This window comes from Oncorhynchus tshawytscha, linkage group LG03, assembly GCF_018296145.1.
Source record: "Oncorhynchus tshawytscha isolate Ot180627B linkage group LG03, Otsh_v2.0, whole genome shotgun sequence".
Classification (NCBI taxonomy): Eukaryota; Metazoa; Chordata; class Actinopteri; order Salmoniformes; family Salmonidae; genus Oncorhynchus; species Oncorhynchus tshawytscha.
The window spans coordinates 77,503,380-77,520,772 of record NC_056431.1 but is presented as its reverse complement, the minus strand read 5'-3'; the positions used below and the strand labels follow the sequence as shown (position 1 = coordinate 77,520,772).

General features: G+C 47.0%; 2 protein-coding genes across 2 annotated transcripts in view; one reads left to right on the top strand and one right to left on the bottom strand.

The window, feature by feature from the left end:
• Positions 1-2,434: 2,434 nt before the first annotated feature.
• LOC112237908 (indian hedgehog B protein-like) lies at positions 2,435-13,958 on the bottom strand. Its single transcript, XM_024406503.2, has 3 exons — positions 12,955-13,958; positions 10,277-10,538; positions 2,435-3,197 (listed from the first exon to the last, which is right to left on the bottom strand). Exons 1-3 carry the CDS (start codon positions 13,252-13,254, stop codon positions 2,500-2,502), a joined length of 1,260 nt encoding a protein of 419 aa, XP_024262271.1. The 5' UTR covers positions 13,255-13,958; the 3' UTR covers positions 2,435-2,499.
• Positions 13,492-17,393, top strand: part of LOC121846248 (coiled-coil domain-containing protein 8 homolog) — an 11,022-nt gene continuing 7,120 nt past the window's right edge. Inside the window, exons 1-2 of the mRNA XM_042320111.1 lie at positions 13,492-13,503; positions 16,002-17,393. The exon at positions 16,002-17,393 is cut by the window's right edge and continues 48 nt beyond it. Of these exons, the coding sequence (XP_042176045.1) occupies positions 13,492-13,503; positions 16,002-17,393 (1,404 nt within the window). The remainder of the gene's footprint in view (positions 13,504-16,001) is intronic.

The window sequence follows — 17,393 nt, the reverse complement described above, 5'->3', positions numbered from 1 at the left end:
GGACTAGTGTGTATGTGTTCATATATCAGTGTTGTGTGTCTAGGACTAGTGTGTATGTGTTCATATATCAGTGTTGTGTGTCTAGGACTAGTGTGTATGTGTTCATATATCAGTGTTGTGTGTCTAGGACTAGTGTGTATGTGTTCATATATCAGTGTTGTGTGTCTAGGACTAGTGTGTATGTGTTCATATATCAGTGTTGTGTGTCTAGGACTAGTGTGTATGTGTTCATATATCAGTGTTGTGTGTCTAGGACTAGTGTGTATGTGTTCATATATCAGTGTTGTGTGTCTAGGACTAGTGTGTATGTGTTCATATATCAGTGTTGTGTGTCTAGGACTAGTGTGTATGTGTTCATACATCAGTGTTGTGTGTCTAGGACTAGTGTGTATGTGTTCATATATCAGTGTTGTGTGTCTAGGACTAGTGTGTATGTGTTCATATATCAGTGTTGTGTGTCTAGGACTAGTGTGGTCCTGAGAAAAGGAAGGCATATGGTTGAAAATGCTTCAATTCAATAAGGATGATTGGGTCTAAAGTTTCTCCCTGGGCTCTAATGCATAACTCTGTGAAAAGTGTCAGGAAGCTGCTACAGTAATCTGTTACGGGCTTCCACAACTTTTATTACACCTTTATATACACAGACTTGTATTCACTCTCTCTGTTCTCTACCCTGTCTCTCTGTTCTCTCTGTTCTTTACCCTGTCTCTCTGTTCTCTACCCTGTCTCTCTGTTCTCTACCCTGTGTCTCTGTTCTCTACCCTGTCTCTCTGTTCTCTACCCTGTCTCTCTGTTCTTTACCCTGTCTCTCTGTTCTCTACCCTGTCTCTCTGTTCTTTACCCTGTCTCTCTGTTCTCTTCCCTGTCTCTCTGTTCTCCCTGTTCTCTACCCTGTCTCTCTGTTCTCTACCTGTCTCTCTGTTCTCTACCCTGTCTCTCTGTTCTCTACCTGTCTCTCTGTTCTCTACCCTGTCTCTCTGTTCTCTACCCTGTTCTCTACCTGTCTCTCTGTTCTCTCTGTTCTCTACCCTGTCTCTCTGTTCTCTACCTGTCTCTCTGTTCTCTACCTGTCTCTCTGTTCTCTACCCTGTCTCTCTGTTCTCTACCTGTCTCTCTGTTCTCTACCTGTCTCTCTGTTCTCTACCTGTCTCTCTGTTCTCTACCCTGTCTCTCTGGTCTCTACCCTGTCTCTCTGGTCTCTCTGTTCTCTACCCTGTCTCTCTGTTCTCTACCTGTCTCTCTGTTCTCTACCTGTCTCTCTGTTCTCTACCCTGTCTCTCTGTTCTCTACCTGTCTCTCTGTTCTCTACCCTGTCTCTCTGGTCTCTACCCTGTCTCTCTGTTCTCTCTGTTCTCTACCCTGTCTCTCTGTTCTCTACCTGTCTCTCTGGTCTCTACCCTGTCTCTCTGTTCTCTCTGTTCTCTCTGTTCTCTACCCAGTCTCTCTGTTCTCTCTGTTCTCTACCCTGTCTCTCTGGTCTCTACCCTGTCTCTCTGTTCTCTCTGTTCTCTCTGTTCTCTACCCTGTCTCTCTGTGCTCTACCCTGTCTGTCTGTTCTCTCTGTTCTCTACCCTGTCTCTCTGTTCTCTACCCTGTATCTCTGTTCTCTCTGGTCTCTACCCTGTCTCTCTGTTCTCTCTGTTCTCTACCCTGTCTCTCTGTTCTCTACCCTGTCTCTCTGTTCTCTACCCTGTCTCTCTGTTCTCTCTGTTCTCTACCCTGTCTCTCTGTTCTCTCTGTTCTCTCTGTTCTCTACCCTGTCTCTCTGTTCTCTCTGTTCTCTACCCTGTCTCTCTGGTCTCTACCCTGTCTCTCTGTTCTCTCTGTTCTCTCTGGTCTCTACCCTGTCTCTCTGTTCTCTCTGTTCTCTCTGTTCTCTCTGTTCTCTACCCTGTCTCTCTGTTCTCTACCCTGTCTCTCTGTTCTCTACCCTGTCTCTCTGTTCTCTACCCTCTCTCTCTCTGTTCTCTACCCTGTGTCTCTGTTCTCTACCCTGTCTCTCTGTTCTCTACCCTGTTCTCTCTGGTCTCTACCCTGTCTCTCTGTTCTCTCTGTTCTCTACCCTGTCTCTCTGTTCTCTCTGTTCTCTACCCTGTCTCTCTGTTCTCTCTGTTCTCTACCCTGTCTCTCTGTTCTCTACCCTGTCTCTCTGTTCTCTCTGTTCTCTCTGTTCTCTACCCTGTCTCTCTGTTCTCTCTGTTCTCTACCCTGTCTCTCTGTTCTCTCTGTTCTCTCTGTTCTCTACCCTGTCTCTCTGTTCTCTCTGTTCTCTCTGTTCTCTACCCTGTCTCTCTGTTCTCTCTGTTCTCTACCCTGTCTCTCTGTTCTCTACCCTGTCTCTCTGTTCTCTCTGTTCTCTCTGTTCTCTACCCTGTCTCTCTGTTCTCTCTGTTCTCTACCCTGTCTCTCTGTTCTCTCTGTTCTCTACCCTGTCTCTCTGTTCTCTACCCTGTCTCTCTGTTCTCTCTTTTTTCTACCCTGTCTCTCTGTTCTCACTCTCTATCTCTCCACATCATTTGTGACCACCCCCCAGGGGTGGAAGTGTCCAGGGTCCAGTAGGAAGGTTCCTATCCAATACAGGACCCGTGAGTACCAGTGTAGTCCGTCTCCTTGTATAGTCCCTAGCCCAGTCCAGCTGTACAGCAGGCGGAGGGGACCAAATGCCCAGTGGGCTAGGTGGTGCTGGTCCATAGCAGCGTAGCACGAGGCTAAAACGCCGTCCACCACCAGTGAGCCGTGGCGTGTCAGGGGGGCGAAGGCCCCGGTGTCCACCTGGATGTGGATCCAGGCGACTGGGGAGAGGTGGCCTTGTGGTCCCTTGTCTCCACCTGCAGTCAGCACACACTGCCCTGGCCGTACGTCGCTGGCGTACATAGTCCGCGTGACAACCCCCTTGGACGACTCCCCCACTGAACAGTTACCCTCGGTCACGAACACAAGATGAGCCGCGGTGAGGGTCAGGTTTGCTCCCGTCTCTGTTCCCAACATGTAGAACTGTTTCCTGGCTGCAGGCTCGTGGTCCAGGAAGGTCAGGAACTCACTGTAGATGAGCTCTCCTCCGCTCCCATCAACCCCCGAGGAGGACAGGACACGGTCACCCGGCTGGAGGTCCTGAACCGCCCTGCTGCTCCCATCTTCCAGCGTCACCAGGGAACGACCCGGGAAACAACCCCCGGTCTTAGCTGCTACTGAGTGCTCTGAGAGAGAGAGAAGAGAGATAGAGAGAGAAGAGAGAGAGAGAGAAGAGAGAGAGAGAGAGAGAGACAGACAGACAGACAGACAGACAGACAGACAGACAGACAGACAGACAGACAGACAGACAGACAGACAGACAGACAGACAGACAGACAGACAGACAGACAGACAGACGTATTGAGGACACTCTGTTAAGAACTGTAGACTTTGACACAAGACCTGAAGTTAAACTGACATAAAGAGGTTCCATCAATAGGCCAGTGGGTTGGTCTATGATACCTTAGTCACGTACATTCCATGATTGTTTTGTGTTTAACATTCAGGGAAACACCAAGACCTTTTCGATTGAGGTCGACATTATAGCTTTTGAAGACTTGAAGGGGTCTCTGTCAATACACGTACGCAGGTAGTTATGTTGCACACAAGCAAGAACACATGCATGTGTATGCCCGCACACACACATACACACACACACACACACACACATACACACACACACACACACACACACACACACACACACACACACACACACACACACACACACACACACACACACACACACTCTTCATCTAAACACATACTCCTTGAAAAAAACAACCTTCCACTGAAACAACTATCTCTCCTTTTCAACTTTAACTTTGCTCAAAAATTCAGGGCAAATGCATTACCAGCTTAATGAGTAACCCAATGAGTAAATCTCAACTTCCACTGACATGAGTCAGAAAGTCTCTCTGTTCTCTAGTCACAGAACAGGTAAAGGCGGTATTCCAAGTGGTACCCTATTCCCTACACGGATCAGGGACAAAAAATAGTGCACTCTGTAGGGAATACCATTTTGCACGCAGCCTAAGACACTCGAATGGCAGTTTCAAGTCTTCACTGGGTCAAAACACTAATATTTGGGAACGGTTAAGGACCAAGGCCAAGTGATAAGACTTGATTAGATTAGATATTTGAGAAAGGTGAGCAAGGAGACCAGGGAGATCACGGAGGACTGATTGAAAACACGACAAAGGGAGGGGGACAAACAGAGAAAGTTAATCAGTTAACTGTCACCGGCTCTTAGAGTGGGGCCTCTCCCTCCACTAACCTCTCTGACCTACTGTAAACTGCTTCAGACAACTACTCCGGGTTTTAAACTTAAGAGCATTGTGAAAACAAGACAATCCACACAGACAAACAAAATACTCAGAGAGTATCATCACAATTATCCTCTCAGAGAAAATCCTGATTTGTGTGTATCTTCTGGGATCCTCAACAGATCACAGATCCTCTACTTGACAAGATAACCCCATCCCTCCCCCTTATTTGGGCAACTTTTGAGCATTTGTTGTTATCTGAGTGAGGGGAATGTTTTAATATCTCGAAAGAAGTTTTAAGATGAGACTTTGTCCTGTAATGATGAGACGTAGAGAGTTATAATAAACACAGCTTTAATGTCATACAAGAAAACTTCATGACATTTACAATATCAACAGTTATTATCGCTTTGTTAGATCCACAGTTACAAGTATGACATGCTGTTATACCCTGGGTTCTATACATCTCAATCACCGCCTTCTTTCACCATGAAGACGACATAAGCCTATTTCCCTCAGGAAACGAAAAATATTTGGGTCCTAAGATCCTCAAAAAAGGTTTTACAGGGGACCTCCCGGGTGGCGCAGTGGTCTAAGTCGCCTGCATCGCAGTGCTAGCTGTGCAACCAGAGACTCTGGGTTCGATCGCAGGCTCTGTCGCAGCCGGCCGCGACCGGGAGGTCCGTGGGGCGACGCACAATTGGCCTAGCGTCGTCCGGGTTAGGGGAGGGTTTGGCCGGTAAGGATATCCTTGTCTCATCGCGCACCAGCGACTCCTGTGGCGGGCCGGGCGCAGTACACGCTAACCAGGTCGCCAGGTGCACAGTGTTTCATGGCTCTCGACCTTCGTCTCTCCCGAGCCCGTACGGAAGTTGTAGCGATGAGACAAGATAGTAACTACTAACAATAGGATACCACGAAATTGGGGAGAAAAGGGGGTAAAATTCGTATGGTATGGTATGGAAACTGCTCGGCCTCCAACCGCAAGGAACTACAGAGGGTAATGCGTGCGGCCCAGTACATCACCGGGCCAAGCTTCCTGCCATCCAGGACCTCTACACCAAGGCACTACAGAGGGTACGTAGTACGGCCCAATACATCACTGGGCCAAGCTTCCTGCCATCCAGGACCTCTACACCAAGGCACTACAGAGGGTACGTAGTACGGCCCAGTACATCACCGGGCCAAGCTTCCTGACATCCAGGACCTCTACACCAAGGCACTACAGAGGGTACGTAGTACGGCCCAATACATCACTGGGCCAAGCTTCCTGCCATCCAGGACCTCTACACCAAGGAACTACAGAGGGTAATGCGTGCGGCCCAGTACATCACCGGGCCAAGCTTCCTGCCATCCAGGACCTCTACACCAAGGAACTACAGAGGGTAATGCGTGAGGCCCAGTACATCACTGGGGCATCCAGGATGTCTATACCAGGACCTCGTCCCAAACCACTCGAGTCCAAATGTGCTCTTCACATTTCCATTTTTTAAATGTTATTTTACCCCCTTTTCTCCCCAATTTCACGGTATCCAATTATTAGTAGTTACTAATAACTAAGGTCGGCCCTAGAAATTGTCAAAGACCCCAGCCACCCCAGTTATAGACTGTTCTCTCTGCTACCGCATGGCAAGCGGTACCGGAGCACCAAGTCTAGGACCAAGAGGCTCTAAACAGTTTCTACCCCCAAGCCATAAGACTCCTGAACTCCTGAACCCCCCACACACACACACTGCTGCTACTCTCTGTTATTATCTATGCAATTACCTCGACACCGGTGCCCCCACACATTGACTCTGTGCAGATACCGCACTGTATATAGTCTCCACATTGACTCGGTACCAGTACCCCTTGTATATAGCCTCCACATTGACTCTGTACCGGTACCCCCTGTATATAGTCTCCACACTGACTCTGTACTGGTACCCCCTGTATATAGCCTCCACACTGACTCTGTACCGGTACCCCCTGTATATAGTCTCCACATTGACTCTGTACTGGTACCCCCTGTATATAGCCTCCACATTGACTCTGTACTGGTACCCCCTGTATATAGTCTCCACATTGACCCTGTACCGGTACCCCCTGTATGTAGCCTCCACATTGACTCTGTACCGGTACCCCCTGTATATAGCCTCCACATTGACTCAGTACCGGTACCCCCTGTATATAGCCTCCACATTGACTCTGTACCGGTACCCCCTGTATATAGCCTCCACATTGACTCTGTACCGGTATCCCCTGTATATAGCCTCCACATTGACTCTGTACCGGTACCCCCTGTATATAGCCTCCACATTGACTCTGTACCGGTACCCCCTGTATATAGCCTCCACATTGACTCTGTACCGGTACACCCTGTATATAGCCTCCACATTGACTCTGTACCGGTACCCCCTGTATATAGCCTCCACATTGACTCTGTACCGGTACCCCCTGTATATAGCCTCCACATTGACTCTGTACCGGTACCCCCTGTATATAGCCTCCACATTGACTCTGTACCGGTACCCCCTGTATATAGCCTCCACATTGACTCTGTACCGGTACCCCTGTATATAGCCTCCACATTGACTCTGTACCGGTACCCCCTGTATATAGCCTCCACATTGACTCTGTACCGGTACCCCCTGTATATAGCCTAGCTATTGTTATTTACTGCTGCTCTTTAATTATTTGTTATTCTTAACTCTTACTTTTTTTAAAGTATTTTCATCTAACTTTTAAAAAAGTATTTTTCTTCAAATTGAATTGTTGGTTCAGGGCTTGTAGTCAGTAAACATTTCACCTGTTGTATTCGGCGCATGTGACAAATACAATTTGTATTGGTTTGATTTGTCCTGAACAGAATGATCGCTATTTGATCCACAGTTAGAAGGATGACACGTATCATACCCTGGGTCGTGTTATGTTAAACATTGGATTAATTAACTACAAAAGGTAAGACATGTTTTCATTTTAATTCTTGTGCCGCTCTGCACACACAAGCTTGTTATCTCTGGTCCTACAGTTAAGAAGTTGTTAACTCTGGTCCTACAGTTAAGAAGTTGTTATCTCTGGTCCTACAGTTAAGAAGTTGTTATCTCTGGTCCTACAGTTAAGAAGTTGTTATCTCTGGTCCTACAGTTAAGAAGTTGTTATCTCTGGTCCTACAGTTAAGAAGTTGTTATCTCTGGTCCTACAGTTAAGAAGTTGTTATCTCTGGTCCTACAGTTAAGAAGTTGTTATCTCTGGTCCTACAGTTAAGAAGTTGTTATCTCTGGTCCTACAGTTAAGAAGTTGTTATCTCTGGTCCTACAGTTAAGAAGTTGTTAACTCTGGTCCAACTCAAGGAAGGTCAAAGATATTCAAATTTCCTTCATAGAAGGTGCTCCTCTGTCGGCATACAGGGTTTTCAGAAAGTATTCATACCCCTTGACTTATTCCCCATTTTGTTGTGTTACAACCTGAATTCAAAATTGATTAAATATATGTTTTTCTCATCTACACACAATATCCCATAATGACGAAGTGAAAGAAAACATATTTAGTCATTTTTGAAATTTAAAACAAATCTAATTTCCATAAGTATTTACACCACTGAGTCAATACTTTGTAGACTTATCTTGATTAGATAAGTATTCAATCCCTTGAGTCAATTCATGTTAGAATCCCCTTTGACAGTTGTTGAGTCTTTCTGGGTAAGTCTCCAAGATCTTTCCACATCTGAATTGAGCAATATTTGCCCATTACTCTTTTATAAATTCTTCAAGCTCTGTCAAATTGGTTGTGAATCATTGCTAGACAACTGTTTTCAGGTCTTGCCATAGATTTTCAAGTAGATTTAAGTCAAAACTGTAACTCGCCCAGCCAGTATAGATTTGGCCTTGTGTTTTAAGTTATTGTCCTGCTGAAAGATGAATTCACCTCCCAGTGTCTGGTGGAAAGCAGACTGAACCAGGTTTTCCTCTAGGATTTTGCCTGTGCTTAGCTCCATTAGGTTAATTTTTTATCCTGAAAAACTCCCGAGTCCTTAACGATTACAAGCATACCCATAACATGATGCAGTCCCACTATGCTTGAAAATATGAAGAGTGGCACTCAGCAATGTGTTGTATTGAATTTGTCCCACACATAAGACTTTGTATTCAGGACAAAAAGTGAATTGCTTTGCCAAACATGCATCCTGGTTGCAAACAGGATGGATGTATTGGAATATTTTTTTATGCTCTACTTCTTTTCAACTCTGTCAATTAGGTTAGTTTTGTGGAGTAACTACAATGTTGTTGATCCATCCTCAGTTTTCTCCTATCACAGCCATTAAACTCTGTAACTGTTTTAAAGTCACCTTTGGCCTCATGGTGAAATCCCTGACTGGTTTCCTTCCTCTCTGGCAACTGAGTTACGAAGGATGCCTGTATCTTTGTAGTGACTTTGGCGTATTGATACACCATCCAAAGTGTAATTAATAACTTCACTATGCTCAAATGGATTTCAAAGGGATATTGATTGTCTGCTTTAAAAAATATATTTTTACCCGTCTAGCAATAGGATCCCTTCTTTGCTAGGCATTTGAAAACCTCCCTGGTCTTTATGGTTGAATCTGTGTTTGAAATTCAGTGCTCGACTGAGGGACTTTACAGATAATTGTAGGTGTGGGGTACAGAGATGTTCAACACTATTATTGCACACAGAGTGAGTCCATGCAACTTTATTATGTGACTTGTTAAGCACATTTGTATTCCTGAATGTATTCAGGCTCCTTACCATAACAAAGGGCTTTAATACTTATTGACTCAGGACATCTCAGATTTTCATTTCTTATCCTTTTTGAAAAACATAATTTGCTAATGGGGTCATTGGCTCAGCATAGTCTGGGTTAGAGGAGGGTTTGGTCAGGGTAGCCCATCATTGAAAAATAAGAAATTGTTCTTAACTGACTTGCCAAGTTACATAAAGGTTAAACAAATAGCCTCAACAGCACTCTGTAGGGTAGAGCCTACAGACTCAAGACATTTCAGCTTTTTATTTTTAATTAACTTAATTTGACATTATGGGGTATTGGCCAGTGATGAAAACATCTACATTTAAATCTGGTAATAAAAACAAACGTCTATCGACAGTTGTCGCAGTGACATTATATTGAAATAGATACTTGCATAGTGGAGTCTTTTGTCAAGACATGTAGCTAGTTAGCTAATCGATGAACCATAATCCCAACTCATGATGTTACTACCCTGCATGAATCTGCAAGCACTGTACCTAACCAACATCTGAAAATATTACTAGCTAGACTATCTTCTCCGTATGCCACGGTTGCCCTTTAGTTTGAAGATGTAATCCGGAGACAGGTGTTTTCTCTATCTCCTTAGCAATCATACTCGAATTCAACTCATTTCAAAACTTGGAAAGTGGAGAGCAACACTTATGCAGTTTTACTACGTGATGCTTTAGACAGGACACATACGGACCAGCTCAAATAGCTCAAACTCCTGCTATATGGCAGACCAATCCAAACTCATCTCTCGGCATGTCCAGCCCACTCATTATCTCAGCCAATCATGGCTTGGGGAAAGGTCGGTAACTTTTTCTGTGGCTAAACCAACTAGGCTCATAATTGAACAATTGTATTGGTATTTACAGACGGCGTAAACGTTTGTTATTCAGACACATGGAAGTTCACATGTTCTAGAAGGCATTTCTGCCAAAAAACACATTTTGATTAATAAATGAATAAATAAAAGTTCACACTGCTGTCCTCCCCTGACCGTGAAGGGCTATAACGGTGGTAGTGGGCTCTACAACCTCTCAACCACTGTCACTCAATCAACAAAAAGGTTATAACATCACCACTACATTTAGCCTGCCGAAGTCTTGTCTCTCACCAACAGACAGAAACCATCTCTGAACGAGCCAGAGCGGTCTGAGACTTCAATCACATGTACTGCATGTTGCCACGCAAGGTGGCTCACTTATATGATACAGGGCTGCGTTCTGTGTGTGTCATCCCGTCACCCTACCTGATTTGACACTGCAGTGCACGTGGGCCTTGGACTCGTAATAGACCCAGTCGAAGCCAGCCTCCACAGCCAGGCGAGCCAGCATGGCGTACTTGTTCCTGTCCCGGTCAGACGTGGTGATGTCCACCGCTCTTCCCTCATAATGGAGGGAGTCCTCTGAGTGGTGCCCGTCCTCATCCCATCCTTCTGTCACTCTCAGCGTCACCCCAGGCCACATGTTCATCACAGAGATGGCCAAGGAGTTCAGCTTGTCTTTACAACGCTGGGGGAGAGAGAGGAGAGAGAGGAGAGAGGGATGACTAACAGCGCTGGGGGAGAGAGAGAAGAGAGAGGAGAGAGAGGGATGACTAATAACGCTGGGGGAGAGAGTGGAGAGAGAGGAGAGAGAGGGATGACTAATAACACTGGGGGAGAGAGAGAGAAGAGAGAGGAGAGAGGGATGACTAATAACGCTGGGGGAGAGAGAGAAGAGAGAGGAGAGAGAGAGAGAGGGATGACTAATAACACTGGGGGAGAGAGTGGAGAGAGGAGAGAGAGGGATGACTAATAACGCTGGGGGAGAGAGTGGAGAGAGAGGAGAGAGAGGGATGACTAATAACGCTGGGGGAGAGAGAGAAGAGAGAGGAGAGAGAGGGATGACTAATAACGCTGGGGGAGAGAGAGTGGAGAGAGAGGAGAGAGGATGACTAATAACGCTGGGGGAGAGGAGAGGAGAGAGAGGAGAGAGAGGGATGACTAACAACGCTGGGGGAGAGAGTGGAGAGAGAGGAGAGAGAGGGATGACTAACAATGCTGGGGGAGAGAGAGAAGAGAGAGGAGAGAGAGGGATGACTAATAACGCTGGGGGAGAGAGTGGAGAGAGAGGAGAGAGGGATGACTAACAACGCTGGAGAGAGAGGAGAGAGAGGGATGACTAACAACGCTGGGGGAGAGAGGAGAGAGGGGATGACTAACAACGCTGGAGAGAGAGGATAGAGAGGGATGACTAACAACGCTGGGGGAGAGAGGAGAGAGAGGGATGACTAACAACGCTGGGGGAGAGAGGAGAGAGAGGGATGACTAACAACGCTGGAGAGAGAGGAGAGAGAGGGATGACTAACAACGCTGGGGGAGAGTGGAGAGAGGGATGACTAATAACGCTGGAGAGAGAGGAGAGAGAGGGATGACTAACAACGCTGGGGGAGAGAGTGGAGAGAGGGATGACTAATAACGCTGGGGGAGAGTGGAGAGAGAGGAGAGAGGGATGACTAACAACGCTGGGGGAGAGAGAGAAGAGAGGAGAGAGAGAGAGAGAGAGGGATGACTAACAACGCTGGGGAAGAGAGAGAAGAGAGAGGAGAGAGAGGAGAGAGGGATGACTAACAACGCTGGGGGAGAGAGAGAAGAGAGAAGAGAGAGAGAGAGGGATGACTAACAACGCTGGGGGAGAGAGAGAAGAGAGAGGAGAGAGAGAGAGGGATGACTAACATAATAGGATATTAGAGTAAAAGTCAATGGTTGTCATGGAACCACAGAAGAACAAGAACAAACAGACATGATGGTTATGACAGAGAAAAATGATAGAAATCAACAGTTACACAGAACAAAACCATGTAGAACAAAAACCTGTAAGCATTGGTAGGACTAAGCATGTAGGCATAAATATGAACTAATTACAACATAAAAGACTTGAGAAAACATCGTAAAGGAAGAACAAATGAAATGATATAAATTAAAACGTAATTATGTATAATGAAATATATACATTAATAATACGATACAACGATGAATGAAAATCTCTCAGGGAAACAACTAAATACAAAGACTATATATCCTAAACACATAAAGGCTGTTGAGTTGTTCGCTACACCCGCAATAACATCTGCTAAATATGTGTACGTGACAAGTACAATTTGATTTGATCGGCGCTGTTGTCACAAGTGGTGAAAGTGCCGTAGACATGTAGGCTATAAACATGTTTTCGCTTTGCACACGATGTGCTACTGTATGTTTGCCTCCCAATAAAATACAGATAACTATTGCCATGATATGTCTTGTGTTTCTTCATGGTCTTGTTTTTTAGAAGAGATCAGTTTCGCTGAACAAGTCTGCAAATAAACCGGCGAGCTATTCAAACATAATCCGTGCGTAATGGTAGGTGCGTAATTTCACTCTCCGTTCAAAATGTAACAAGAGCATTTGAAGGGTCAATTCGCAAAGGTTTTGAAATGGATGTGAACAAGTCATGATCAATAAACATTCAACCGGTTATCAATTCATATAAATTCGCGCCATTTTTATTTTGCTGATGTCCACTTGCATGTGTAGTCTAATTTAGCTCTCAAACAGGAGACAAGTTAGTCTAAAATAAGGTTAGTTACAGTGTTGCAATATAACCTACATTTAGAGGAGGTAGACTAGTTATAGCCTAGCCTATTATTGCATAATTGACGTGTAGGCTAGTCTAATTTTGAACGGTCAACAGAAATCAATTGAACCAAAACATAGATGAAAGTGCTGGGGAAAAAAATAAAGTTTGAAGTAAAAGTTTTTAAACATTTAACAAAGTACAAACCAGATCTAAAAACGAACGATAAACAGCGTGTCTAATGTGACTAACGGGTCACCTTGCTACCGCTGTCAAAGTGGGATAAAAAACACATCAGATGACGTTTTAAAACCCCATTCCTGCTCCTCACCTGGGTCATAAGTCGATCGGCAGCCGTATTCTCCTCATCTTTAAATATAATATCAGGGTTATAGTTGGGAGTGAGCTCTTTGAACCGTTCTGAATTTCTCGTTATTTTGCCTTCATGTCTGCCACTGGCGCCCAGTGTTTTCTCGGCAACGTTTGGGCTGAACTGCTTATAAGAGAGGGGTGTGAGCTTCTTCGGCGGACGTCTCTTGCCATATCCCCTCCCCGGCCCACAGCCCTCCGTTACAGGTGCGAGCAGCAGGGTGCACCCCATGAAGAGGCCCACAAGCACGGAGCGACGCATCCCACCCAGACCGGCCGGGCCGGGCACTCCGACGCGGAGTGGTAAGGTGGCACAGGTCTCCGTGGTGTGTCAAGCTACCCTCTCCCTCTGGATACGTCTTGTTCCCCCACGGGGTAAGGGATGGGAGGGGGGTAGAGGACAGAATCTTTAATATTGTATCGGTCTAATCCACGACATCATACTTGTGCACAGCAACTGTCCATAAAAGCCACCAAAAAATACAACAATTTTAGCCGAATGGGTTTTATGGTACCATCAGCGGGGTAAAAGTTCAGTGTCTCTGTCGTCCGCGTCCGGTGTTGTCCAAACGCTGCGGCGTAACTGTAACGTCTTTCTTCCAGTCGGGACCCAATAGATATGGGCATGGAGTTGTAAAGGAGTTGTTTATTTAAACAAACAGGTTCAAAGTCGATCTTCTGTTGTGACCCGTGGTCGCAGATTGTCTTCTTGGTGCTGTGGTTTTGCCACTGAGGAACTGTCAATGTCAAACGAGAAGGAACACTATTGGTTCTGGCATTTGTCCTTCTTCTCCGTTTGTCCCGGACTCCAAAAGGTTTCTTCTCAGTGGCGCATACTTCCGCTTTGCTTTTCCAATTGAAATTGGAAATTTGAGCGAACCAAGCGATCAGTTGCCACTCGAGACCGCACCCTGCCAGTCCTGCCCTTCTATCCTGCTCTGCCACTCCGCCCATCGGGTCACTGTAGTGTGGGTGCCAGTGCCACTGCCCCGTCCCCTACACCCGCGGCACCACCACAGGTTCTGCCCCTTATCCTGTCACCTCAGTATTCCCGTCAGGCGCTAACATGCATCACTCCGAGACTGGAAAGAGGACAATTCATAGTGTGGAGGAGTTAGCAGTTTCAGTGAATACATACTTACAGAGTCTCCCCCAAATAGCAACCTATTGCCTACATAGTACACTACTTTAGACCAGAGCCCTATGGCACCCTATTGCCTATGTAGTGCACTACTTTAGACCAGAGCCCTATGGCACCCTATTGCCTACATAGTACACTACTTTAGACCAGAGCCCTATGGCACCCTATTGCCTATGTAGTGCACTACTTTAGACCAGGGCCCTATGACACCCTATTGCCTACATAGTGCACTACTTTAGACCAGGGCCCTATGGCACCCTATTGCCTATGTAGTGCACTACTTTAGACCAGGGCCCTATAGAACCCTATTCCCTAATATAGTGCACTACTTTAGACCAGAACCCTATGTCACCCTATTGCCTATGTAGTGCACTACTTTAGACCAGAGCCCTATGTCACCCTATTGCCTATGTAGTGCACTACTTTAGACCAGGGCCCTATGGCACCCTATTGTCTTTGTAGTGCACTACTTTAGACCAGGGCCCTATAGAACCCTATTGCCTATGTAGTGCACTACTTTAGACCAGGGCCCTATAGAACCCTATTGCCTATGTAGTGCACTACTTTAGACCAGGGCCCTATGACAACCTATTGCCTATGTAGTGCACTACTTTAGACCAGGGCCCTATGTCAACCTATTACCTATGTAGTGCACTACTTTAGACCAGAGTGCTCCAGTCAAATGCATTGCACTATGACATAGACAGAGCCTCTAGCCTGGTATTTATCCTGACTTCTCTTCATCAGCTCCTGTCTGGGTTGCCACTGCATTAGAATGCACACAGCCTTGGCCTGTACTGTGTCACACCGTAAGCATGGCAACCACGGCCAGGACAACTAATTGCATGGGTGATTATTAAACTAGTCAAGATAGTCTGCTAGCCTAGTAATTTGTAATAATTCAGAAAATACTAGTTATACAGTAGCCAAGATATTCTGTACACTTGAATGTGTAACATGAATTGGGTTAACAGACACTGACATGAGTGGACAAAACATTAGGAACACCTGCTCTTTCCACATAGACTGACCAGGTGAATCCAGGTGAAAGATATGATCCCTTATTGATGCCACCTGTTAAATCCACGTCAATCAGTGTAGATGAAGGGGGAGGAGACGGGTTAAAGAAGGATTTTAAGACTCCAGACAATTGGGACATGGATTGTGTATATGTGTCATTCAGAGGGTGAACGGGCCAAGACAAAATATTGAAGTGAATTTGAACGTGGTCTGGTAGTAGGTGTCAGGCGCACCGGACTGTGTCAAGAACTGTAACGATGCTGGGTTTTTCACACTCAACAGTTTTCCTGTGTATATCAAGAATGGTCCAACACTCAAAGGACATCCAGCCAACTTGACACAACAGTGGGAAGCATTGGGAGTCAACATGGACCAGCAGCTCTGTGGAACGCTTTCGACACCTTGTGGAGTCCATGTCCTGTCAAAATGAGGCTGTTCTGAGGAGTGCAACTCAAGGTGTTCTTAATGTTTTGTACACTCAGTGTATTTCAACACTGGATAGACAACTCTGTTAGCAGTACGCAGGGCTGTTGTTCACTATAGGCTACAGCGCATTCCAACTTATCAGGACAAAGTATGTGTGATACCAGAGTGCTTCCTTCCACTTGTCACTGTCAAGTAAACTGCTCTCACAACAACTCTGATCGGCTCAATGCCAATTCTGATTTACAACGACAGCCCTACCCACCCAGGAGCCAAACCCGGACGACGCTGGGCCAATTGTGCACCGCCCTACGGGACTCCCTTTTTCACAGCCGGATGTGACGCAGCCTGGATTCAAACCAGGGACTGTAGTGTCACCTCTTGCGCTGAGATGCAGTGTCTTAGACTATTGCACCACTCGGGAGCCATCTGCTGAGCCCTATGCTGAGCCCTCTGCTGAGCCTTCTGCTGAGCCCTCTGCTGAGCCATCTGCTGAGCCGTCTGCTGAGCCATCTGCTGAGCCCTCTGCTGAGCCCTCTGCTGAGCCATCTGCTGAGCCATCTGCTGAGCCCTCTGCTGAGCCCTCTGCTGAGCCCTCTGCTGAGCTATATGCTGAGCCCTCTGCTGAGCCATCTGCTGAGCCGTCTGCTGAGCCATCTGCTGAGCCCTCTGCTGAGCCCTCTGCTGAGCCATCTGCTGAGCCATCTGCTGAGCCCTCTGCTGAGCCCTCTGCTGAGCCCTCTGCTGAGCTATATGCTGAGCCCTCTGCTGAGCCCTCTGCTGAGCCCTCTGCTGAGCTCTATGCTGAGCTATATGCTGAGCCCTCTGCTGAGCCCTCTGCTGAGCTCTATGCTGATCCCTCTGCTGAGCCCTCTGCTGAGCTCTATGCTGAGCTCTATGCTGAGCCCTCTGCTGAGCTCTATGCTGAGCCCTCTGCTGAGCTCTATGCTGAGCCCTCTGCTGAGCCCTCTGCTGAGCTCTATGCTGATCCCTCTGCTGAGCCCTCTGCTGAGCTCTATGCTGAGCTCTATGCTGAGCCCTCTGCTGAGCTCTATGCTGATCCCTCTGCTGAGCCCTCTGCTGAGCTCTATGCTGATCCCTCTGCTGAGCCCTCTGCTGAGCTCTATGCTGAGCTCTATGCTGAGCCCTCTGCTGAGCTCTATGCTGAGCCCTCTGCTGAGCTCTATGCTGAGCCCTCTGCTGAGCTCTATGCTGAGCCCTCTGCTGAGCTCTATGCTGAGCCCTCTGCTGAGCCCTCTGCTGAGCTCTATGCTGAGCCCTCTGCTGAGCTCTATGCTGAGCCCTCTGCTGAGCTCTATGCTGAGCCCTCTGCTGAGCTCTATGCTGAGCCCTCTGCTGAGCCCTCTGCTGAGCTCTATGCTGAGCCCTCTGCTGAGCTCTATGCTGAGCCCTCTGCTGAGCTCTATGCTGAGCCCTCTGCTGAGCTCTATGCTGAGCCCTCTGCTGAGCTCTATGCTGAGCCCTCTGCTGAGCTCTATGCTGAGCCCTCTGCTGAGCTCTATGCTGAGCTCTATGCTGAGCTCTATGCTGAGCCCTCTGCTGAGCTCTATGCTGAGCTCTATGCTGAGCTCTATGCTGAGCCCTCTGCTGAGCTCTATGCTGAGCCCTCTGCTGAGCTCTATGCTGAGCCCTCTGCTGAGCTCTATGCTGAGCCCTCTGCTGAGCTCTATGCTGAGCCCTCTGCTGAGCTCTATGCTGAGCCCTCTGCTGAGCTCTATGCTGAGCCCTCTGCTGAGCTCTATGCTGAGCCCTCTGCTGAGCCCTCTGCTGAGCCCTCTGCTGAGCCCTCTGCTGAG